The 25,297-nt window shown below is 33.5% G+C and overlaps 1 protein-coding gene across 2 annotated transcripts in view; it reads right to left on the bottom strand.

Annotated features, from left to right (window-relative positions):
- Positions 1-1,717: 1,717 nt before the first annotated feature.
- Positions 1,718-25,297, bottom strand: part of LOC120355468 — a 30,282-nt gene continuing 6,702 nt past the window's right edge. The window contains exons 3-6 of one of the 2 annotated variants that reach the window (XM_039443877.1): positions 11,495-11,680; positions 8,589-8,952; positions 4,058-4,309; positions 1,718-2,345 (exon numbers count right to left, since the gene is read on the bottom strand). In XM_039443877.1, the coding sequence (XP_039299811.1) occupies positions 2,173-2,345; positions 4,058-4,309; positions 8,589-8,952; positions 11,495-11,680 (975 nt within the window). In that variant the 3' untranslated portion in view covers positions 1,718-2,172. The remainder of the gene's footprint in view (positions 2,346-4,057; positions 4,310-8,588; positions 8,953-11,494; positions 11,681-25,297) is intronic. The other variant, XM_039443885.1, reaches the window with a different exon arrangement.

Below are 25,297 nucleotides of genomic sequence, written 5' to 3'. Positions count from 1 at the left end.
GTTTTCTGCATCATTTATTGAGAGACAGACGATTGCAGTTCATCGATTTTTCAACTCTAAGATGATTGGAATTACCTGAATATTGTTATTTGAAGATCTAGAAAACAGTATTTTCAAGTTTCAATTATTCAAGCTTTTTCAACTCATCATATTAAACTTACAGCCTTCATAAACAAAAGCATTCTTGTATTCCAATCCTCTATAGTTCTTGCTGAAAATAGTACCTACCCTTGGCGTTACTCTTAACTTTTATAGAAAGAAAAAGGAGAGTAATACCAATATTGTAATATTCATATCCAGTTGCTTTTCAAATCATCCAATGTCTTATTCCAGAAAATTATCAGCGTTTATCATCCAGATTTTTACGAGTATTTTTGGAAAAAGAAGAATATAACGAATTTTCTCATAAATTTCCCACACGAATGAGGTTTGAATGTGGAAGAAAGCTAAATTAAATAATTTTATTATATTACAATAATTCTCCTCCATTTCACTGTTGAAATGTTTTGAAAATTTAGTCTTTGTGTCTGGAAGAAAATAGCCCTCAGCAACTGAATCCAATCCACTTTTTCTTCATCTATGAACAGGTTTTTTCTGATTTAAGTTTTGAAATTTGTGCTCTATCCAAGAGATATGACAATACCTACTCGTAAGAAAAGGTGAGTCTGTGCCTTTGGCAAACCAGTAAGTTACGGTACTTGAAATAATTTGACAATAAATCAATACCGTTAGTGATTAAGTTTGAACAAAGATTTAGAGATTTCATGAACGATTAGCTGAATTTCATATGGGGACAGATTTTTTCTAGTTGGATAATCAATCTTCTACAATTTGATAAGATACTTCAAAATTGGACATTTTCGGTTCTGAAATATAGTAAATATACTCCATGTTGCGAGAAGAGCCATTCCAGCCAAGTTAATCGATTACACTATATTATTTTTTAGTTAGTGATTAAGTTTGAACAAAGATTTAGAGATTTCATGAACGATTAGCTGAATTTCATATAGGGACAGATTTTTTCTAGTTGGATAATCAATCTTCTACAATTTGATGAGATACTTCAAAATTGGACATTTTTGGTTCTGAAATATTATAGTAAATATACTCCATGTTGCGAGAAGAGCCATTCCAGCCAAGTTAATCGATTACACTATATTATTTTTGCAAAACAATTTGTAGACATTCAATTTGGAAAGGTGTACTGCCAGCGGAAATAAAACACTGTCTTCCCGCAGTTCATAATACAGAAATAGTTCAATTCATGAAATTTATTTGAGATGTTGTTGTTTGGAATGATTTCAATATTCTTTTATCATTACTGAATTTATTAAATTATTCAATAAACTTTAACATCTATTCACAGAAGAATAGATGGAAATTACTATAATACAAAATTCAATATGCCTGGTGTTGAACAACAGTCCATATAGAAAAATCAATCATATTTTATATTATACACATTAAATCACTTTGATGTTCTACCCAATTTATACATTCCAAATTAACCAGTACAAAAAAATATTGTTCAATGGCAAAGAATATCCTATTGTGATGAAAAAGCTTCCGTTTTGATTGTACATGCATCTTATATTTGGATATCAAGCTTCAATTGTGTAATCTACAACACCATCTCAAAGTTCCAAGTAAATCATACTGGATACAGATAATGAAGGTACTGAATTGAAGTATTGCTACAGTACTTACATTATTTCCAAAAAAATTAAGGTACCCTAATTTCAAGTTTTCTATACGTTTCAAGGTCCCCTGAGTCCAAAAACATGATTTTTTCACATTTGTTTTTCAACTGTACCTGAACTTGTGCACTACATACACAATCTACATCACGATATTTGCATTTGGTGACAGATAGGTATCATACGGTATCATAGATAAGACAAATTACAGCACCGAAACATTTCTAGATTTTGTGAAAAGTATTATCTATAGAGTATAGTATGTAGTATTATTCCAAATTCATCCACAAGAATATAGTAAAGCCACTTTCTTTCAAAATATAAGGCCAAAAAATAAAACTTGGCATGCTCTATAGCTCTAACAATTTCTCCTGTCTTCACCTACTCAAGCACCAAGCATATCTATGACAATTTCGAAAATGTTCTGATTCATGAGAAATATTTACACTTTATTCTATGAATTTTATTATTAGGTTCATGACTGAACTTGATAGTCGATTTGACTAGGTCTGAATGTCTCTCCATCCTTGAGAATGAACTCTTCATTATTTGTTGCTTTTCCATTGGACTCCAATTGACGTGCATAGTCGTATCCTGGAGCATAGCTGGTGCTGTGTATGTGATCATGGTCATAGTAGTGCGCAGGTGCTGCAAAAATTTGAGAAAAATATAAAAAATTGAACTTTTCATTTTATTATTTGTTCTACTAAGAGAATACGTTTATTTATTTCTTGACAAGTATTAATAGTACATACATTCTATTCGTATTATGATAGACTTTTTTTGATTTGAAGAGAATACTTTAGAGTGGCAACCGGCCTAGGTGAGATCCGACTAAATTATAAACCGTTCGAAGTTTGTTGACATAAAAGTCCATACAGTGAACTGCAGTAGACCTATCCATACACCATAATTCTTCTTCAGTCAGAATCATGAACCAGAAATCAAGTTGTAGGACAACAATAGTCATCATAGTCACCTGCAAAATTTCAATTCAAATCAAATAAAACGTCTAGATGAGTTTGGAAATGAATTTTATAAAATCGACCATTACTGTTAGTGTTATCGGATGGGCACGTTAAACTGTCGCTCCCGGCTGAAGTATGACAGTATTGACGGCTCAAATGATATATTCAGGCGAGGTGGAACTTCCATCAGGAACTCCCCACCAATAAAAGCCATACGAATATTATTATTATTATTATTATTACTGTCAGTAATGACATTATAGTTTGCTTGTGATTTTCATTTTCAATGTTCTGAAGTGAGTTAAAAATACAATGAATTATGTTTACTCCTTATCACCAACAGCTGTAGTATTTGATCAGAGTTCCCTTTTGTGAAGAATTTGATTGAAAATATAAATATAATCAACTCACACCGTCTTTACCCAAAAAGTGAAAAGACCTAATTCTTTAGAAGAGAAGGCGTCATAATAATATAGCGAATGAACGTTCTTCAACATCTGTCCACCTCTCGTCCTCTCCACCAACAGTCATACAATATTCATTAGAATCACTGGTTTTAGAGACGATCTTCAGTTTACTATAAATTGAACATGATATCGTTACCGAAACTAGTATCTCAAATTGTTCTAATAAATCAGTGTTTTGACAATATCATGCTATTTTCATTCTACATGAGTGTACTTGTAGGATAAATGAGATATAACCATAGGGGAAAGATAGCACAAGAGTGCAATATCCCATGGTATAGGGCGTTTATGTTCCAATTTTCAATGTTAACTCAAGCTGTTAGCCACAGTGCTTTTTTTTCGTGAAGCTATGTGACGCTCGTAGCAGAGACAACATAATAGTACTATTCTTTTCTCTATACTGGTAGTCTCTCATACAGTGCCGTTCTTACATTCTCACCCGGCCAATGCCGTAATCCACTTTTAATAAAATCTGTGATTTGGACATTTTTTTAGTATTTTTATTGAACAGTAATAATAGACAGTAGTCAACAGCAAGGTACCTAGAATACAATGTATTCTAGGTACATTGGTGAACAGTAAGGCCGGCCGCAAAGTAGACCCACGCTAATCCACGCCACTCTAACACACGCCGTGGGATGTTTTGTAAACCATTCAGCTAGGCTTCTCCAGACATCTCTGTAATGCATACAATGAGTAATACATAATACACTTGTCAGCTGATTGATTATTAATAATTCTATAGCAGTGGTTTACAAAACATCCCACGGCGTGGGTTGGAGTGGCGTGGACTAGCGTGGGTCTACTTTGCGGCGGGCCTAATCGGCTTGAGTTAACAAATATCCGCTTAAAATTTGGAATATAGACTGCCTGTACCATAAAATATCTTCTCATGCTATCTTTTCTCTTTGATATAAGCTAATACCTGAAGCGGGCACAGGAACAGGCGGCGCCGCATAGTGGACCGGTTTGGCGATAATCTCGTAGTGAGCAGCCTTGTAGCCGGCGGGAGATGCGGCAGCAGCGGCACTGGAGCCGCGGATCGCCGTGAACGCGGACACCGCCAGAGCTAACAGCGCTGCCATCAACGCTTTGCCCGTCACCGCCGCCATTGCTGCGAACCCCAGCGCTGCCAGCATGCCCGACGACCAGAGGATCACACCTTTCTTGCTCCTACCTGCAATCAATTGCGGCCTATTAGTTAGCATCGCACAAATATTGTAATGTTAGAAGAGTGTATATAGCAACATGCACTACAAGTATTGGAATTCTGCAATATATTTGATGTATAACACAACAACAGGGTGAGTTCAAAGTGATGGTAGGTGAATAATTAAGATTATTAAAACATGAATAGAAGCATAAATCTGGAATTAAATGGGTCGATGTCAAACGAGGCAAACGACAGAAGAGTCCTGCGACAGTTGAGACCAGCGACGGTAGAGACCGGCGACATTCGAGGCCAGCGACGGTAGAGGACTCCTGAAAAAGTGGCCTCAAATGTCGCCTGCGTTAGGCGACATGTGTAGACCCTCCGGTCCGGTAAACCTCACCTGAGCCCTTGTGTACCTGATTTACATCATACCACAAAAACGGCTCAGGGTCCGTAGCACCACTGCCAATCGTCAGGTGGGCATCATTGAGGAGTTTAGTCTGGACGCCAATGGAGAGACAAGGTGCCTCACCACAGACGCCCAGTTCCGGCGGTACGTGGGCCAGAAGGCCCGGACATATCCTCTCCGCTTGCGTTAGGCGACAGTTGAGGCCTCTGTAATCTCTGTACACTCCCGACAGTCGAGACCTGCGACCGTAGAGGACTCCTGAAAAAGAGGCCTCAACTGTCGCCTGCGCTAGGCTCTACAGAATGGTAGACAGCACCAAAAGAATATTATAAATTGATTTGTATGGATTTACCAGCAATTGAATAATATATTATATCTCATTATTCCTTCCATATTATGAATAAGTACTATTGCAACTTTACAACTGTAAATAAACCTTAGTTGCTTCATCATAAAAAACGAAATTTTCAAACTCGTATTGCATTATGCCTCCTTCATTGACAAATCTAAATATTTATCTATCTTCTATCCATCTATAAGACGAGATGGTGTCTGTCTTTCTGTCTGTTTGTATGTGAGCTCATCACACTTGAAATACTTGACTTATTAAGCTGTAAATCTTCACAAAGAGGTTCGTTCTGAAAATCCTTTAAGGATAAGCCCCATCTACCTTCAAAGTTCATATGCTTTTTTTATGAAGGAAGTTTCCATTATTTGGTTTTCAACAAATCAGAAGTTATAATCATTACAAAATGTATTTTGTCTGGAATCGTAGTAGGATGTGTCCTCAACTGTCGTCTGCTGCAAGCGAGTCTCTAATTTTTGTACAGGCCCGACAGTATAGACCAGCGACATTCGAGGCCAGCGACGGGAGAGGACTCCTGAAAAAGAGGCCTCAATTGTCGCCTGCGTTAGGCGACAGTAGAAAACTCTTCAATTTTTGTACACTCCCGACAGTCGAAGCCTACGACCGTAGAGGACTGTAAAACAGTCCTCTACTGTCGCAGGCCTCGACTGTCGTCGGTCTCGACTGTCGGGCCCCCAATTAAATCATAATAAGCATTCATAGTTGAGAATGATATTTTACGTTCCAATGTATAGATAGATAAATGAATAAATAATGCACCATAAATATTGCAGCAAATATCCACCGAGATGGTCAATTTTTATTCAGGTCAATTGACATCTTTTAGCATGTTTGTGATGCTAATTACCTTCAATCATCTAATAAAGTATTTTGATAGGGCTACTTGAGTCATTCAATAATTATAGAAATTACTAGTACCCTCTTCTTACATTTTTATACAAACACAACAAGTTTCGAGCACTCATGCCTTTTTCAAGTGTAATAGTAAGAAAAGAGGGTAGCCTACAAGTAATTTCTATAATAATTAATCCTCCAATCTGTTTATCAAACCAACTTCAATAGAAATTGATATTACTTGATTCAACCTCAATATATAGCCGAAAGATTAATCATAAATTCATCAACTTGTCTATCCTATTATCATTGATCTATTTACTTGTCTACTAACTAGTCTATTGACTTCTCTGTTGTGTTTGCTACAAAGCTGCATAGGGAAAAAATCGCGAGGAAGAAACATGTTGATTATATCCAAGGTACAGAATTTAAAATTCAACTGATAATTATTTCTCAACTTCTCCAATCCAATTTATTCCACACATCACACGCAAAAAAAACTAATATTTTCATTGCTAAGGATGATTAGCCTATATAATGAGCCTTAGATATAAGTGCTTGATAGGTTGAAAGCATTCCAAGTGAAGTTTAGTTTCTTTTGAATGATTATAAGCATCAATCTCGAGACATTGATCAATACTTCTCATCACCTATAAACACTTTAGGTTCTGTGCTTTCCAGAATGTAGCTTAGCTTCCTGTTTCATGTGGACTCCGAAAAACACCTGAGCTTTTTTGTTGCATTACAGTACTTTCACATTCTATTTTCTCCTTGAGAAATTCTCTCTCACTCGTCAAAAAGTGATATTGGAGCCTACTCTGTGATCTACTGTAGAAACGTATTGTGGGACAAACAGGTCGCGCGGTTCTGGACTGACGGTCAATTTGATTCCGTGGTACGTGCCACACAGCTAAAAGTCAGTCACAGCTCTGTGATCTGGGATCGTTGGTCAGGCAAGCTAGGACGTGCGATCTGAAATCGTCCACGCGGGAAATCGCCTGCAGTAATCTACTCCCATCACAGAGATGCGCCTCAGCACAAAGGAGTTTCATTCCATTAGATAGCCAATAGATATAACTTCAAAATTTTTGCATGATTGAAACCATGATGTACACAATCATACAATGTGTTTTCAGATCATAGGCGCTTATAGTCTAGAGTTCAGGGATAATCTCAATAGACATTATTATTATCTTTATTAGGACATTTTTCAACATGTCAACGGCAAAGATAGACGATGGTAGAGTGAGCTATTATAATGGGAATGAAGAGTTAAGCCGTGGCGTCTCAATTAGAATTAACACAGGCAGGCGCTTCCGGTGTGTGCGCATTCTATCTTACTTAGATGCTTAAGTATTCAACTAGATGGTTTTCAATTTGGGAGGCTTCCTCAAATCTAGATCGAATTCAGCATCCACCACCCCTCTGGAAATAGGGAAACCAAATAGAAGAGTCGTCAGTAGACAATTTAAACAGACTATCCCCCAAGAATTTCAAGGGTTTGTCTGCGTCTAAACCTCATTTGGACACCCCTGATAATTACTATTGAGTAAAAAATTTTCAAATTCTAAATTTGTAGAGAAAACAAATTTGTATTACGTTTGTAAACTCGTATTACTTATTAATAAAAACAATATAAAACTTGTAGTACCATTTATTATTAAAAACTTTAAAATATTTCAACGACTTCAAAAGTTAATTTCAAAATGATCTAAGCTATGGTCGAAACTATAGATTTTGAAATCAACTTGAAAATGACCCAAGTTATGGTCGAAACTAGTCCATGAAATATTTTAAAGTTTTTAATAATAAAGGGTACTACAAGTTTTTATATTGTTTTTATTAATTCGTATTAGTTGGCCGTTTATAGAACAATAGAATAGAATAGAACAGTTTCGTCCCATTCATTTATTCAAACAATATCTCAAAGATATGCAAAAAGCCACACTGTGCCTACATCTATTGCTTGAATAAAACAGCTCAGAGTTGATAATTTTCGCTGAGGATGACCGATCAAGGTGATGACAAAGTGAGCCTCACTTTGAGTGTGAGTGGAGGGAGGGATGTAGTCACCTTCCCACTCCCAAAAGTTTCCTATTGCCAATCATATTTTTCACAAAACATGATATCAAGAAGCCTTAGAATCAATAACCCTAGAATCCCTGAATTTTCACCACACATTGAAAATCTTGAACTCTGAACTCACGTCTGTGAGAGTCTAATTGAGTTTTTTAAACTGAGAGATATAGGCCCGGTTGCACAAAAGCCGGTTGAATTTTAATCGTGATTGATTTCACGAGAACCAGTCAGAGAAGTTTTTGAAAAGACGGCTTCTGTGATTGGCTCTCGTGGAATTAGTCACGATTAAAATTTAACCGGCTCTTGTGCAATGTAAGAGTGTAATGTGAAGAGACCTTACATAAGTAATAGATTTTATGGACCTCTTCATCATTTATCATGCTCGTCTTGTTGGAAGATTATTTGTTTCAAAATTAAAGTGGCTATAGCCTACAACCACAGGCTTGAATCTTTGCAACAACCTCTGTTCAATCTTGTAATGTAATGTTTGCTACATCAATCATTGAGCTCTCCAATCATTGGGAATAGTTTGGAAAAACGACGGAGACGTGGAGATAACGTTGATACTCTCCACCGAAATAAATGAATAATTTGTTTGTACTTGTGTAACTTACCGGACCTGGAATTGGTGTTGGAGGTGAGGTTGTCGATGATCTGTGCGGCGGTGTCCTTGAGGTTCTTGAGCACCTGAGAGTCCTCCAGGTGCACCTTGAACTTGACCGACCTGATGAGTCGGTCGACTTTGTCGATGATGAGGGCGTCAAGCTTGTAGGACGAGTTGTGACCCCCGTTAAGTACGTCGTCGGCCAGTTGGGGGGGCACTCCACCCTTGGGGGGGCCCTCCCCCTCCTCCCGCACCACCCGCACACCCGGCACCACCTGGAACGAGCCCTTCGCTCGCAAGCTGTCTATCAGACCGACCAGGTCCAGCTTCCAGCAAGTCATCGAGTAGTCAGACAGACATTTGTGTGAAAGTATCTGTCGAACACGAGAAATTGAATCAATTGAATATATTTAGATTAGTGTTTTTGAGAATGAAAATAGTAATACATTGAGTTCATTGGAATCAATCTTTGATCAAATTAGCGAACATTGTGAACAATTTTTACAGATGGATGACTTATTTTCAATTTAGTTTAAGAGCGTTCCTCATACAACTATTACATTATAGTACTGTACCTATAGTAAGGTCCACATTATAATGGCAGTGGAGAAAAATAGGAGAGCAGCGTTGCCAGTTCTCTGCCCGCCAATACATTTAGATTAGTGTTTCTAAGTGAAGAATAGTAATATATTGAGTTCATTGGAATCAATGTTTGATAAAATTAGCGAACATTGTGAATACCGGTATATCTGATGTAAGATCAACTGTTCATTCTAGTCCAAAATAATAAATTATACTTTATTCGTTAAGAAAATATATTTTTCAATAATTTATTATATAAATAATTTTCAAAATTGAAATCAAATATTTTGTTAATTGATTATGACTTGACATTTTTGAAAAACGTTATGGCAACGGTTGGGGAGCAAGAAAATGATAGCGCTATCTGCTTTGTTAAATGATAGGCAAGGATAGAAACACCATTGTTAATCAACTACTGCCATTATAACGTGGATCTCACTATAGCCGCCTCATCCATAATATTCGGTTGGCTTATACCATAGCTTAGTTAGAACTATTGAACAATATGGCACATTGAACTTTGATACTCTCGATATGTTCGTATTTATGATTTTTTTAGTCCACAATATAAAACAGGGTACCATTATATTAAAGCAGTGGAGTAAATTTATAGTATCGATAATCAATTTAGTAAAATAGTAATGAATAAGAATCGCTTTTCACTGATAGTATTCTGTAGAGTACGGTAACAGTGTGTACATTCAAATCGAGTAGGCCTACATTACTAAATATATTTAGAATGCACTGTTTTAAACATAGGCTAGGTAATTATTTTCATTATTTCATTCAATTGATTATATTCACTTCTTTTCAACTCACTCGAACAAGCAGAATAGCAACAAAATAGAAATCATCTTGTGAAAACTCGGGTACATAAAGGAAAGATAAGAATGTAGGTTACTCCTTTTGGCTTTCCAACACAGTACCTATCATCACATACAGTATCAAAAATCACCACTAGGGTACCGTAGTTCTTTCTTTCCAAATAGAATAATCAATTACCCTTTAGAATACGGAGAGCTTCTCCACAACTTGGTAATGAACTTCACTGCTTCATGGTATCTTTGTTCTAGGAGTTTGATTATATTATATTCAAATATGGAAAATTATATGAGCTCTTAAAAACATTATCTGGCATATTATTACATTTTACTGAGGGGTGAAGGCTTCTTAGGATTTCATTGTTGATCAGAAAGATTTCACTTATCTGGAAGAGACCACTTATTTGGCATAGTACTGACAGAGCAGTCGATTAAAATTAGCTGAGTCAATTTTATATGATTCCTTTTCATCAAATGAATTGTTTGTATTGAATGATTTTGCATCAAAAAGCCTCATTCTCGTATTCTCCCGCGTGTATAACTCAAGAAATAAATTAGTAACATAGTGACTTATAATTAATACTCTTCAATGTTTGTTTCCATCACGAACTGCTTGTTAATAATTTTATGAATACTATTTTTTATTATTTATCATTTTTAAAAAGTAGCACTGATTGGGAGAGAAAAACTAAGGATACTCCTTGTACTATTTCTCTCCTAAATTTAGATAACATTTTAAATGTCCGAAATAGGGTTATGGTTTCACTTTCCAAAAATTTAGTCCATTTTCACTAAAAATAACGAAAACTAAGAATTTTAAATTTTGACGGTTAAAAACAGAATAAAACCCAAAAATATCACACTCAAATCACCATTAATTGGAACATTTTTGTGTAATTTGACAAAATTTAGAGCCAGAAAAAACACAACTCACTATTCAGAACAGCTGATTATTGATTTTTTGTAATTACTTTTGTACAATTAAATTAAGATATAGCAGTCTGATATTTATGATTAAAAACTATTAGCTGATAAAAGCTATTAGCTGCTACTCACATTTGTGGAGCGCTTGCGGACACTAAGCCCTTCCTCAACACCGGTTGAGGCCCTTGAGGAAGGGCCTAGTGTCCGAAAGCGCTCCAAAGCGCTAATAGCTTTTATTTATAAATATCAGACCGCTATGTCTCAAGTTAATTGTACAGAAGTGATTATAATAAATATTATCACTGTGAGCTTCTTTCATTTAAATGTACATTATTCGTTTGAGTTGTTCTACATTTTTTCGGTAGGCCTATATTCCTGTACTACCGTAGTCTATTTAGTATTAATAATAATTAATGTTTCAACTTGAGGCAATCTTTTCAGAATTTTGTGGGTGAACTCTAATTCCAATTATAAAAATTCATCCACCCATGCACTGGAAATCCTCACTTTTGAACATAGTGATCTCTATTAGATAGGTCTTAATCTGCAGGTTTCACATTTGAACGACTAATATAATTGGATGACTCACCTTCTTGATGGACTCATCATATTGCAGTTTATCGGTGGAAGAGCGATGTCCATCTTTGCCTTCAACGTCGTCACTACTTGGGTCGCTCGCCGAAGTCAGTTGTGTTGAAACGATGAACACAAGAAACGCAAATTTAACGCCGCTACCTTCTGCAGCCGAAAATCCGCTGCCTAACATCATCGGCAGCTGCAGCAGCAGCAGCAGCCAGTGTGGAAGAGAAAATCAGCAGTTGAGACAATGGCAGTGAAACGAGCAGAAGGAAACCCAGGATGACTGACAAGAGCACGGACAACACTGACTGCCGGTGCGAACCAAACAACAGCTTTATAGGCGGCGCGACCAAGTCAAGTGTGGCATCGAACATTGTTTTTAGCGATCTGATGATCCGCTCGATCATCCACTATCAGCTGCTAATTGCAATTGGAGCAGAGAATGCGCGGACTCATTAGTAAATCCAGCGGTGTACTTACTGAAAAGTGACAGCTACTCGGTTTTCCCCTAAGCTGAACTGCTTCGTCGTGCCAGGCCAGACTCCAGACTGTCATCGAAAACCGGCACAATTTCAACCCGAATTTGAAAATTGAGAAAGCTCAATTTTGATATTGATAGTCCGCCTTTTCAGTATTTGAAAGAATAATATAAGAATAACTAATGTTATAATATATACGGATAATAAAGGAAAGAACGGGTTTATTATTCACGTACGGGATAGGAAAATTATCTTTGACGCATCATCAGCACGTCTGAACTACTGGACTGATTAACTTGGAATTTTGCATATAGATTCTTAGGCTGGTCATACACCAATTATTCAAGACAAGACTAGTCACGTTCAGTCACAATACTTCACATAGTTGCTTATGGAGTCATGTCTAATTGCAATGACTAATCAGTGTGTGTTGCGTCTTAAGCAGCAATGTGAAGTACGTACAGTATTGTGACTAAACGTGAATAGTCTTGTCTTGACTAATCGGTGTGTGACCAGCCTTAATCAACCATGGATGATTATAGGCCTATTTCAAACTTTTCAAGATTCCAGTCGGTCAAGTTTTCAGTTTTCAGAAGTTTATTTTCTGTAGTTTTCAATCAGTTCAGTGGTTTCAAAATAGACCCTTGCGAGCACGGGTTACCTGCTAGTCGATATTAAAATAAACTTCATCAGAACTCATATTTGTGTAATCTCAAATCTCATTATCAACAAGCATTTCTCAACTGTATATAATGTGCATTATAGATAATATAGTAGGCCTATAGAAATTAAAACAATAATACTAAAGAAATGAGTCAATTTAAAGTTCCAGTGATGGAGAACCACTGAGATATTTTCATGTTTAAGATCACTCTCACACCATTAAAAACAGTAATAAAACTCTTGAAGAAGAGCTTGAGAGCATGATCTTGAGATTTCGAGCAAAATTATGTTCAGAGTCAATGAAGAAGTGAAGAGATATTAATCTACAGTATGTGTAATAAAACACTAGAATCATAGAGAAACAATAGCGTAACTTATGCTATTGTTTCTCTATGCTAGAATATTGTCTAAAAATATCATAAATTTATTAAACAGTTACAAACATGTTCCAACAATTTCAGACAATACTCTAGTGTTTAAGTGTTTAGTTATTGATAAATATCACTATATCTCACGAAAAGCAGTATCTACAGTATATGTGCGTTGATGACGTCTTTTAAAAACTCAACCTATTATTATTCTTCTGTATATTCAGGTTATATACAGAGTGATTCAGAGAAACGGGAAAATTTGAAATTTGAATAATTTCAAGTAAAACAAATATTCAAATAAAGTTTTTCATATCATTCAATAGTAAAAATAATGTCATTTTTGACCGAGCGAAGTGAGGTCCAAGATTCAAGTCGACGGTTTGGCATTTCTCTTAATGTTTAAATGTTTTAATGTTTGAATGTTTAAATGTTTAAATGTTTAAATGTTTAAATGTTTAAATGTTTAAATGTTTAAATGTTTAAATGTTTAAATGTTTAAATGTTTAAATGTTTAAATGTTTAAATGTTTAAATGTTTAAATGTTTATATGTTTAAATGTTTAAATGTTTAAATGTTTAAATGTTTAAATGTTTAAATGTTTAAATGTTTAAATGTTTAAATGTTTAAATGTTTAAATGTTTAAATGTTTATGTTTAAATGTTTAAATGTCTAAATGTTTAAATGTTTAAATGTTTAAACGTTTAAATGTTTAAATGTCTAAATGTTTAAACGTTTAAATGTTTAAATGTTTAAATGTCTAAATGTTTAAATGTTTAAATGTTTAAATGTTTAAATGTTTAAATGTTTAAATGTTTAAATGTTTAAATGTTAAATGTTTAATGTTTAAATGTTTAAATGTTTAAATGTTTAAATGTTTAAATGTTTAAATGTTTAAATGTTTAAATGTTAAATGTTTAAATGTTTAAATGTTTAAATGTTTAAATGTTAAATGTTAAATGTTTAAATGTTTAAATGTTTAAATGTTTAAATGTTTAAAGTTTAAATGTTTAAATGTTAAATGTTTAAAGTTTAAATGTTAAATGTTTAAATGTTTAAATGTTTAAATGTTTAAATGTTTAAATGTTTAAATGTTAAATGTTTAAATGTTTAATGTTTAAATGTTTAAATGTTAAATGTTTAAATGTTTAAATGTTTAAAGGTTTAAATGTTTAGATGTTTAATGTTTAAATGTTTAAATGTTTAAATGTTTAGATGTTTAAATGTTTAAATGTTTAAATGTTTAAATGTTTAAATGTTTAAATGTTTAAATGTTTAAATGTTTAAATGTTAAATGTTTAAATGTTTAAATGTTTAATGTTTAAATGTTTAAATGTTTAAATGTTTAAATGTTTAAATGTTTAAATGTTTAAATGTTTAAATGTTTAAATGTTTAAATGTTTGTAAATATTGTTTGTCCACTGGAACATATCATTAATAGATGTTTTTCAGAGGGTTATTTTCCAAGGGCGTTCAAGTCTGCAAAAATAATTGCATTACACAAGTCAGGGGATAAATTGCAACCAGAAAATTATCGTCCCATTAGTATTTTAAATAGCTTCTCTAAAATTATCGAGAAGATTATTAAAAAAAGAGTTTTAAACTTCCTAAATAGTAATAATTTTTTGGAAAAAAATCAATTTGGTTTTCAACATGGGAAGTCTACAACTGATGCGATAATCCTCCTAACTAAATTGATAGATGAAAATTTCAATTCTAAACAAAAAACATTGGCTGTCTTTTTAGATTTGGCAAAGGCATTCGATACAATCCCTCACAGCATTTTATTGGAAAAAATAGAGAAATGTGGGATTAGGGTTATATGTAATGATCTTCTAGCTAGCTATCTTCAAGATAGAAGACAAACATTAAATTTGTGTGGAATATCAGTAACAGATCATTTATCTAGTTTTGGTTTACCACAGGGTACAGTACTGTCCCCAGTATCATTTTTGATCTATTTCAACGATGCTCTAAAATTGCCTATTCCAAATTGTACCCAGATTTCTTTTGCTGATGATACAGTATTAGTATTTTCGGGTGAATCATGGCCACAGGTGTATCAAAGTGCTAATGATGGCCTAAAAATTATGAAAAATTGGATGGATGACCATATTTTAACAGTCAACTTAAAAAAGACAAAATATATTACTTTTTCTCCAACATTAGCGGGTCAACCTGATGATTCATTAAAATTAAAAATGCATACTGATTGACTCTGTTCAAATATCAGGATAAATTGTTTATGCCAACAAGTTGAGAAAGTAATGTCTATAAAATACTTGGGAATAATGGTGGATAGACATTTGAAATGGGATTCTCATATTAATTATTTGTGTTCTAAACTTAAATTTCTTATATACAACTTTTACAGAATTAATCAATTAAAAGACCTTGACATAAAGAGATCAGTTTATTTCGCTTATGCCCACTCATTGTTTCAATATGCAATTATCTATAACATTAGAGGCATGGGGTGGTGCATTTGATACTCATTCTAATAAAGTCTTCACATTGCAAAAGCATCTTATAAGGGCAGCACTGGGTAAAGCAAGGCGATACCCCAGTAGGAAATTTTTTGAAGAACTAAGGGTACCCACACTTAGGCAGTTATATGTGATAAAGATTGTTTCGCATTTGAATAAAAATATAAGTAATTTAGAAATAAGGCATACACCATACCAAACACGACCAGCAGTATCAAACATTTTTAATATAAATTTTATTAAGTTTTTGGTGTGTAGACACCAATTCTCTTATTTTTGTAATATATTTTGGAACAAAGTTCCAATTATTTTCATAAATACAAAAATTACTAAAAAACTTCTTAAAGAAATAAATATATGGGTTGAACAGAATATTTATTATAGACTATCTAAATTCTAATAGTTTCATAATTTCGATACCAGCTCCATTTTGGTTATGTGTTGAATGAGGTTTCTTTTTTTTTGTCATTGTACTACCTATTGGATTTTTGTTACTTTTAATTTCTTTATTTATATAATTTAATTTCCTGTATGAACTCACAGCCAGCGCACAAGTTTACTTTGATGGCTGTGCCAAGTATGTGTAAAAATGTATTTCATCTCATTATCTGTATTGTACATTGGCAAATAAATATTCTTATTCTTATGTTTAAATTTTAAATGTTTAAAATGTTTGAATGTTTGAATGTTTGAATGTTTAAATGTTTAAATGTTTAAATGTTTAAATGTTTAAATGTTTAAATGTTTAAATGTTTAAATGTTTAAATGTTTAAATGTTTAAATGTTTAAATGTTTAAATGTTTAAATGTTTAATGTTTAAATGTTTAATGTTTAAATGTTTAAATGTTTAAATGTTTAAATTTTAAATGTTTAAATGTTTAAATGTTTAAATGTTTAAATGTTTAAATGTTTAATGTTAAATGTTTAAATGTTTAAATGTTTAAATGTTTAATGTTTAAATGTTTAATGTTTAAATGTTTAAATGTTTAAATGTTTAAATGTTTAAATGTTTAATGTTTAAATGTTTAAATGTTTAAATGTTTAAATGTTAAATGTTTAAATGTTTAAATGTTAAATGTTTAAATGTTTAAATGTTTAAATGTTTAAATGTTTAAATGTTTAAATGTTTAAATGTTTAAATGTTTAAATGTTTAAATGTTTAAAGTTTAAATGTTTAAATGTTTAATGTTTAAATGTTGCGTATTTACGGCGAAACGCGGTAATAGATTTTCATAAGAAATTTGACAGGTATGTTCCTTTTTTAATTGCGCGTTTCAATCCGGTACTTGTGGATGAGAATACTGCGTGATGTCTACTGTTCACATAACTACTAGTAGTATTCTCTTCTACTAGTTGTATTTACTACTAGTAAGTAGTAGTGTTCACACGCAGTATTCTCATCCACAAGTACCTGATTGAAACTATATACCTTATGGAAATACAGCAATAGACTGGCTTCTCCACACATCTGTGTAATCACTTGTCAGATGATTTATGATGAATAATTCTATAGTCTGATTTTTACTCTAATATTGGCGTATGAAGGAGGCTCCTTTTTCCTTTTATATTATCCTTGAAATGCAAAATTTCCAAAATCCTTGTATATGCGTCGACGCGCAATTAAAAAAGGAACATACCTGTTAAATTTCATGAAAATCTATTACCGCGTTTCGCCGTGAATGGGCAACATAAAAACATATAAATATTTAAACATTCAAACATTTAAACATTAAGAGAAATGCCAAACCGTCGACTTGAATCTTAGACCTCACTTCGCTCGGTCAACTAGTAGAATAGATAATACCTTAACACTTATTTTTTGAAGATGACATCTTGCAGGTGTATATTCCTTCCTTTTCTACGCAAACATTCCTGTAGTCTCTTCATCACATTGTCCATGCATGGTTTGACGTAACATTGCAACTGGAATATTTGAAATCGCTTCTCGAATCTTGGCTTTCAAATTCTTCCGTTGTTGCAGAATTGGAAGCCAAGATTCGAGAACCGATTTCAAATTCCAGTTGTAATGTTACGTCAAACCATGCATGGACAATGTGATGAAGAGACTACAGGAATGTTTGCGTAGAAAAGGAACATACCTGCAAGATGTCATCTTCGAAAAATAGATGTTACGGTATTATTTATTCTAAAATGGCATGATTTTTACTATTGAATGATATGAAAAACTTTATTTAAATATTTGTTTTACTTGAAATTATTTAACTTTCAAAATTTCCCATTTCTCTGAAACACTCTGTATATTACATATATACAAGTACTTACTTGTGTACCGTAGGATACTTGTAAGTTCACCTCCCTTAGTAATTTATTGATAATACCGTCTTAGCATTGATGTGTGATATCATGATAAAGAGTTCATAAGTTGGGTTTTATGCTGGTTTAATACATGGATATACAATTATTTAGTAAGTAGCTGGTATACAAGCTGGGGGCAGTGACACCTTCCATGAAACTTCTATGAACCTACTAAATTACCATGAGAATGTTTCTTAGAACAACTGCAACTCATTTCAAATATTTGAACTCAATAATAATTGCACTCAGTATAAAGAAACGTGTATTCACGGTGTATTCATGATACTGTTCACATTACTCATGGTCTCTTGATTTCATTAATTTGATCGGAATATTTTAGGCAGTAAGTGATGATTAATCTAATCTCTCATTGATCTCCTTCTATATTATAGGAGAAATGTTTCAAAGATGAAAAAATTTCGCGACTTTGAAATTACTTAATAAATATATAATTCATTCATACAATCAGTACTTCATCGCAGTGATAGGGAGAGGAAGAATAAGGTAACCTTGTGCTATTCCTCTCCCAAATTTAGATAAGGTTACACATAGTCCGAAATAGGTTGAATCTTATATAGTTCATTACCACCTACTGATAACTAGCTCTTTACTTGTAATTCTTTAATACTGATGTGTTATTTTGAATTGCTGAAAATTGCAGCTACCACAAGTTTCACACTATTTTACTTGTAACATAGTGTACACTATATTTTACTATTTGTCACACTATTTTACTTGTAACATAGTGTAAAACTTGGTGTTATAGGTAGAACTTATAGGTGAAATACTTTGTAGTGTAAAACTTGGCGTTACACATGGCGTTACAGTTACAGGCGTTACCTGTTTCTAAATTTTATATAAAATTATTCGGCATAATCACTCATTAAACTATTAATACATAATAACTTATAAATTAGAGATTAATGGATAGTGTTTTTTTGTGCATAGCATACTAGTATAATTATAATTTATTATTTTATTCCCAAATACTGCACCGGGTGATGAGTCACGATAGACCTATAGGAATAATAAACATCCACTCTCGAGATTCTCAAACGTCTCCAAGGTGGATTATCCGATTGGATGCAATCTATTTTATCGTTGCTTACAAAGCCATTAACTCTCAGACATTTCCGAACAGGCCATATCAAATTGCCTAGTCTTCAATATCAATCTAGTCTTCAATTCAAAACATGAGCGAAATTAATTGAGATTAAGCAGGTGTTTGTAGCCGCGATTCGCTTTGGACAGAAGAGTTGGAATGGTGGAATACAGTCTAGCTGTCACTTCGTGCTAATTAAATTGTGCCGAGTTTGACAATTGAGATGAAGATGATTCTTCTAAGCCAGAAGGTGGAAACGCTCGCTCTGATTAGCTCACCATTCAACCTTGAACTCTTCTGCTCTTCCACTACTTCTCCTTTGGCACTGTACCTGTACATTACAGCGCCTCAGTTGCGGTATTGATTCGTTGTAAGAAAATACCATAACGCATTCATTATTCCAACAAAATTATTGTTACCAATATTACTACACCGGGGGAGGGGGGATGCACAGCACTGCGTCCTTGAAATCCTTCAACATTTTGTTATCAATATTATAACACATGGGGGGGGGGGGTTTGGACGCAGTCTGCGTCCTTAAATTCTTGGGGTGGGAGGGGGCCCAAGTTGAGCAGTGTTTAGTGTTTATATTACTACTGACAACCTTTTTTGACATCGTCCCCCTTTTTTCTGTTCCCGATTCATGGGTGGGGGGAAGAGACTTAATTCTAGAAGGGAGGGGTAGGAGTACCCCTGTTATATATAACATTCGTGATCTTCATTGTAAATCTCTTGCATTTTCACAGTTATTTCAAAAGGAATTCAAATTCAAATTTACTTATCCTTAATAATAATTACAAAGTTTAAAACTTAAAATATAAACATCACTTAATAGTTATATATATAACAGTAGGTATTATAATTAGTAATCATATAATATATAAGGAGGGTCCCTGCAAGGTAGAAAAACCTGTGCGCAGAGGCCGAGTGTTGAAGATTTTTACATAAATTTTTCGCAAAAAGATTCTTAGACTGGAGATATACTCTAAGTTTTCCATAGTATTAACAATGTAAAACTTAAATATTTGATATAATAATGTGGTAGTACGAAAGAAGATATGAGGTTGTGCAGAAGAAGAAGACTTGATAAAAAGCATGAAGATACAATTGATGGGGATAGAAAAAGATAAGTGCTGAGCTCAGTTAATAAGAGACATGACAGAGTTTAGATCGGTGCGGATCCAATTTTCTATACGTTTTTTAACATGCCCAACCGGCCTGGATGTGATGAAATTTTGTGGAATTCTATTAAAAATTCTATTACAATTATACATATATTGTTTTCTGCAAATGGATAGATCAGTTCGGAGACATTCTACTCTTAGGCTTCGTATATTGTATGGATTTGGGTGGGTGGTAAATGATTCTGAATTCTTATTTATGAATAGGATTAAGCTCTTGACATAAAGCTGTTTTAGAGTGAGAACGCTCATTTCTTTGAAAAGCTCGGCACTGGGATACAGCCAAGGCTTACCCAAGGCAGCTCTAAGTATATGTTTTTGGACAATAAACATTTTATTGAAATGACAGTTGAAAGCCCCACCCCAAATCAAGATTCCATATTGGAGCACGGACTGTGCATAGGCAAAATATATCAATCTTATTATATTTTTATTATTCAATTTATTAATATTTATAATTTATTATAAAATATATAAATTATATTTAGAATCTATGAATGATATGTTTCAGCTTTTGGCATTTATCATTGATATGGTGTTTCCACCTTAAATGAGGAAGTGAGAATACTTTTATTTAGATAAGTCGTTCATAGAAGAATCTATGAGTGAGTTGGATAATATTGTTATACAAATTATTTATATTTCTCCACTCATAGCATCAGGACCAAGACATATGAGACGTTTTTTAGACGAGTCGGCAGGGCAGGAAGCTCTCAGATTGGCTGATTGGGTTGGCGTTCGGGAATCAGCCAATCACACAGCTTCCTGCCCAGCTGACTCGTCTGAAAAAAAACGCCTCATGTGGCTTGGCCCTAAGTGATGATCAATTACAACCAGTGAGCATCAGTGTGAGCTCTAGCAGGGACAGGAAAGTCAGCATAGTCGTCGCCTCAGGTGACACTTTCAAAGAGGGGCCCAAGTCCAGCAGTCTGCAAATCTGTCTTATTATGAACTTTTTATTAATAATAATTATTATTACGATTTTCATAATTAAAAATTATATTCAATAAGCCAACTAGTTTTCAAAGTAGGATACACTTCGGCTCCCTTCTTCTTCAGATTGATAGAATGTGAAATGTGTTTTGGTGCATGATAATTGTCAAGTATTTTTAGGATGTATACATTGAATATTATTTGAAATAAAAATAATTATAATAGGAAATAATTTCATTATTGTTTTCTTACTCACGATTAACTGTAAATTCTAATGAGATTTATCTGACAGCCACATACTGATATGAAAGTGTGCTTTCACCAATCCAGAATTTCATTATAGTTTCCTTCAATATGTTATAAATTGTATTGTGCCATTATTGAAGTATTATATATGGTGCGATGGTTACTTGTATTTTATGTTATTTGCAATCAGTATGAGTGCTTGATGGTTGGGTGGAAAGCAGAAATTAAATTATCCTGATCCTCTTTATCTCACTAACTTATTCATTACTTACATTCCTTACTCACTCATTTACTTGCATAACTCAATAGGCTACATCACTTTTCATGACGAACTGCTAGTTAATAATTCGTTTTTGAACTATTTTGACGACATTACAATTTATTTTTTTAATAATAGTTATTGAAAACTATAGTAGCTACTTACGTGTGGAGTATTTCAGATTTTTAAATCCATTTTCAAAGATCAGAGATAAACGGATTTGAATATTTTTCCGCGAAATGGGACAAAATCACCTCGCGGGTGACCGGTTGACGGTATTATATAGAAAAAAGAAACTAATGGATTAGTAGATGTAATTGATAGCAATGTTAGAATGGTATAAATGGACAATATATTTTAGGTAACATTTACCTATAACTTTACTAGGTAATAATTTAGATTTACAAAAACAAAAAGGTTACAAACTTTAATATTATTGTTGAAAAATAAAAATACAGAAATGACATTACTAACCAAATATGCATTCAAATCTGGGCCACTCTCTTAAGCTATTGTCTGTTACCGCTCAATAAAATTATAATTGGAATTGGGGTTAAATGAAAATTATTAGAAGATGACTGATAAAACACTTTTTTCCGGACAAGATCCCAATCTTGAAAATACAATTATGTAAGGTTTAAACTGTCCGGACTGAGACAGTCTACATTAATTCCTATGACAAGATCCCTTCAGGTAAGTATATAATGCCTCAAACAATCACTTGTTAACGACAAACGGATATGGGCCTCGAGCCCTCGAGATAAGAATTCAATAACAAGTATTAATGTGATTCCAAACAAGACCTTGATTGCAGTGTAAATATTCCCACAGTAAAACAGATTTAACTTATTTATACCTATGGGAAGATTCCCGACTTACATTACTACCCTCAAAAATCAGCACTGACTACCCTGGAAATCTCCCCATCTTCTATCTACCTTACTTGGTTCAAGCAAATCAGTCTTGACGCAAAACGCCTATATATATAGACATATAGAGTACGGTAAGTCATATGTATGGGAACACCTCAATAAGTTGGAGACTGCTGTAGATATAATACTGTAACTATCAGGATAAGTTATTGGTCAAATACTCTACCTTTTGACGTACAACTGAATTTCAACCCCTCATAAGGGGGTGACTTAGGGGTTGTGACTCGAATATTTTAAATGTAAACACCCATTAAGTAGTACATAATTTCAAAGGCGTATTTAAAACAAGAAAGATGGCATCTAAAAAAGTGTTCTATGATACTTCTATCCAAAATGGCGGCTAATTGAAGTTTCAGTTTTCAAGGAAATGGGGGTTGTAACTCAAATATTTTGAATGTAAACACCCATTGTCTGATACATAATTTTAAAGACCTTTTCAGAACGAGAAAGATTACATCAATAAAAATGTTTTATGATATTTATATCCAAAATGGTGGCTGATTGAAGTTTTAGTTTTTAAAGAAATAATTGATAATTTTCAATTAGCCACCATCTTGGATTATCATAGAACATCTTTATCGATGCCATCTTTCTTGTTTTGAAAACGCCTAAAATGATGTACTACATAATGAGTGTTTACATTTAAAATATTCGAGTTACAACCCCTAAGTCACCCCCTTGTGAGGGATTGAAATTCAGTTGTAGGTACGTCAAAAGGTAGAGTATTTGACCAATAACTTATCCTGAGAGTTACAGTATTATTTCCACAGCAGTCTCCAACTTATTGAGGTGTTCCCATACATATGACTCACTCTGTATAGTCCAATGCAAACAGAAGAGATGTAGCACCTAGTCCATTCTGTTTCTATTGGACCATATTTTTATACATAGGTGTGATAATCCTCTACGCCACGTTGGTGTGGATTGGGTCTTATACTAAGTGACTGTAAAGCAAGTAGAAGTATATTACAAAATATTTATTCTACCACTCCAACCAATCACTCAAACATTAAAATTTTAAATGTTATTTTCAAATTTCATCAACTTATTTTTTATCATTCGTTTGATTTTTCTCTTTCAGATATCAAAACATATTACACATTGTAGATGGACGGATAGAAAGTGTGAACATCAAAAGCAAATCAGTCAAAAGCAAATCTTGTGTGTTACACATGCAGTTTCCATTCTGCATCTAACAATAGGAACGAGCATCCAACATCATTACTTTATTATATATCATCTAGTTAATTTTGATATCACATTAACTGAAAAGCTTTCCTCGTATAGTACATTTTTTTAATATTTTACTAGTTATATAATATTCAAAAAATAAATTTATTGCCTAGATTGAAAAAGTTGTGAACAAAATCTTCTACCTATACAAGTCCACGCAGACTATACACTCTCTTTTAGACCAATTATTTGGCAACAAGTTCTCTACTCTATTGCTCTACTAAAGAACAGCAACTTTATGTAGAAAACTATTTGTGGACAAATTATTTTGTTGACAACTTTGGTGTAAATGCAGCAGCTTCAGCATTTCTTATCCATAAAATGTTATTGTTGTACTTGAGTATACTCTTCACTTTTAATCAGCCTATTTCGCACATGGCTATTCCATTAGCTGCGAGCGAAATAGTAACAACTACCAACAGTATAGCTGGCTGTATTAAAGTCCACGTTATAATGGCAGTGTTTGATTAGTAATGGTATTGCTATCCTTGTCTTTCATTCAACAAAGTGGATAGCACTATCTCTCCCTCGCTTTGCTCTGTTGCCAGATCGGCTTTTAACAATGTAGATTAATAATTAATTAACAGAATATTTCATCTTGATTATGAAAATTCATTATGATATTCTTGAAAAATATCAGGCTTAAAGCCTAGTTTATACGATGCCAATTGGCGAGACAATAATTGTCCGAGGACAATATTATTGTCATCACGTGGTTGCCAATATTGTCCAAGGCCAGTCCAGCTGAGCGAGATGTTTCTACGGGGCTAACTATTGCCACGACAGTCGAAAAGTGAAGATTATACAGCTGACTCAAATCCTAGCATTTGCTAAATTAAGCCGGCTCCAGACATGCGATCACCGAGCAGAAACTCGCTGAATCACGAGTAGTGTATATGGAAATTTTTGTCTATTCGGCAAGCAGCGAACATTCGTTGTATATTGGTGTGAAATAATTGAATAGGCTGCCAACTCATTTAAATCCTAGGACGCTTTACCTTTAAAACAGACTTATATACAATAAAATGGACTTAAATTTTTATTGATCATTTTAAATATATGTATTACAGTTGTTATGCATCCATAAAATTAATTGTTTGAATTGCTTTACTTCAAGCCTTGGTGAAATTAATGTAGCCCAAGTTACAGTGTTAATACTGCTTAGCCGTACAAGTGCTCAATAAGGTGAATGAGAGCAAAACAGAGCAAATAATATTTTCTCTCAACAATGTAAGTACTGGTAATCTGAATCTCACATTATACGCAGATGACACCTCCTTAATTTTTTCCGATTTTAGTTTAGAGGAACTCGAGAATAAATGTAATCTATTATCAAACAGTTTAGTTCAATATTTCAATTCACTTTCCCTCTCAGTAAACTCGAGAAAAAGTCGACTAATAAATTCCAGCCTTAGACATAGCCATATAGAGCCCAAGCTATACATCGGCTGTGATCCTGTTGAAAATACAGATTCTGTTAATCTACTCGGTCTAGAGATAGATTCAAAACTTGCATGGGATTGGCACGTCGAAAAATTAATAAATAGATTAAGCAAAGGCTTATTTGTATTAAGAAATATGGTGAAATTAGTACCTTTATCCGTTTCAAGAATGG

Source organism: Nilaparvata lugens, chromosome 1 (genome assembly GCF_014356525.2).
Source record: "Nilaparvata lugens isolate BPH chromosome 1, ASM1435652v1, whole genome shotgun sequence".
Classification (NCBI taxonomy): Eukaryota; Metazoa; Arthropoda; class Insecta; order Hemiptera; family Delphacidae; genus Nilaparvata; species Nilaparvata lugens.
Note: the sequence above shows the minus strand (reverse complement) of the source record. Positions and strands in the feature narration are given on the sequence as shown.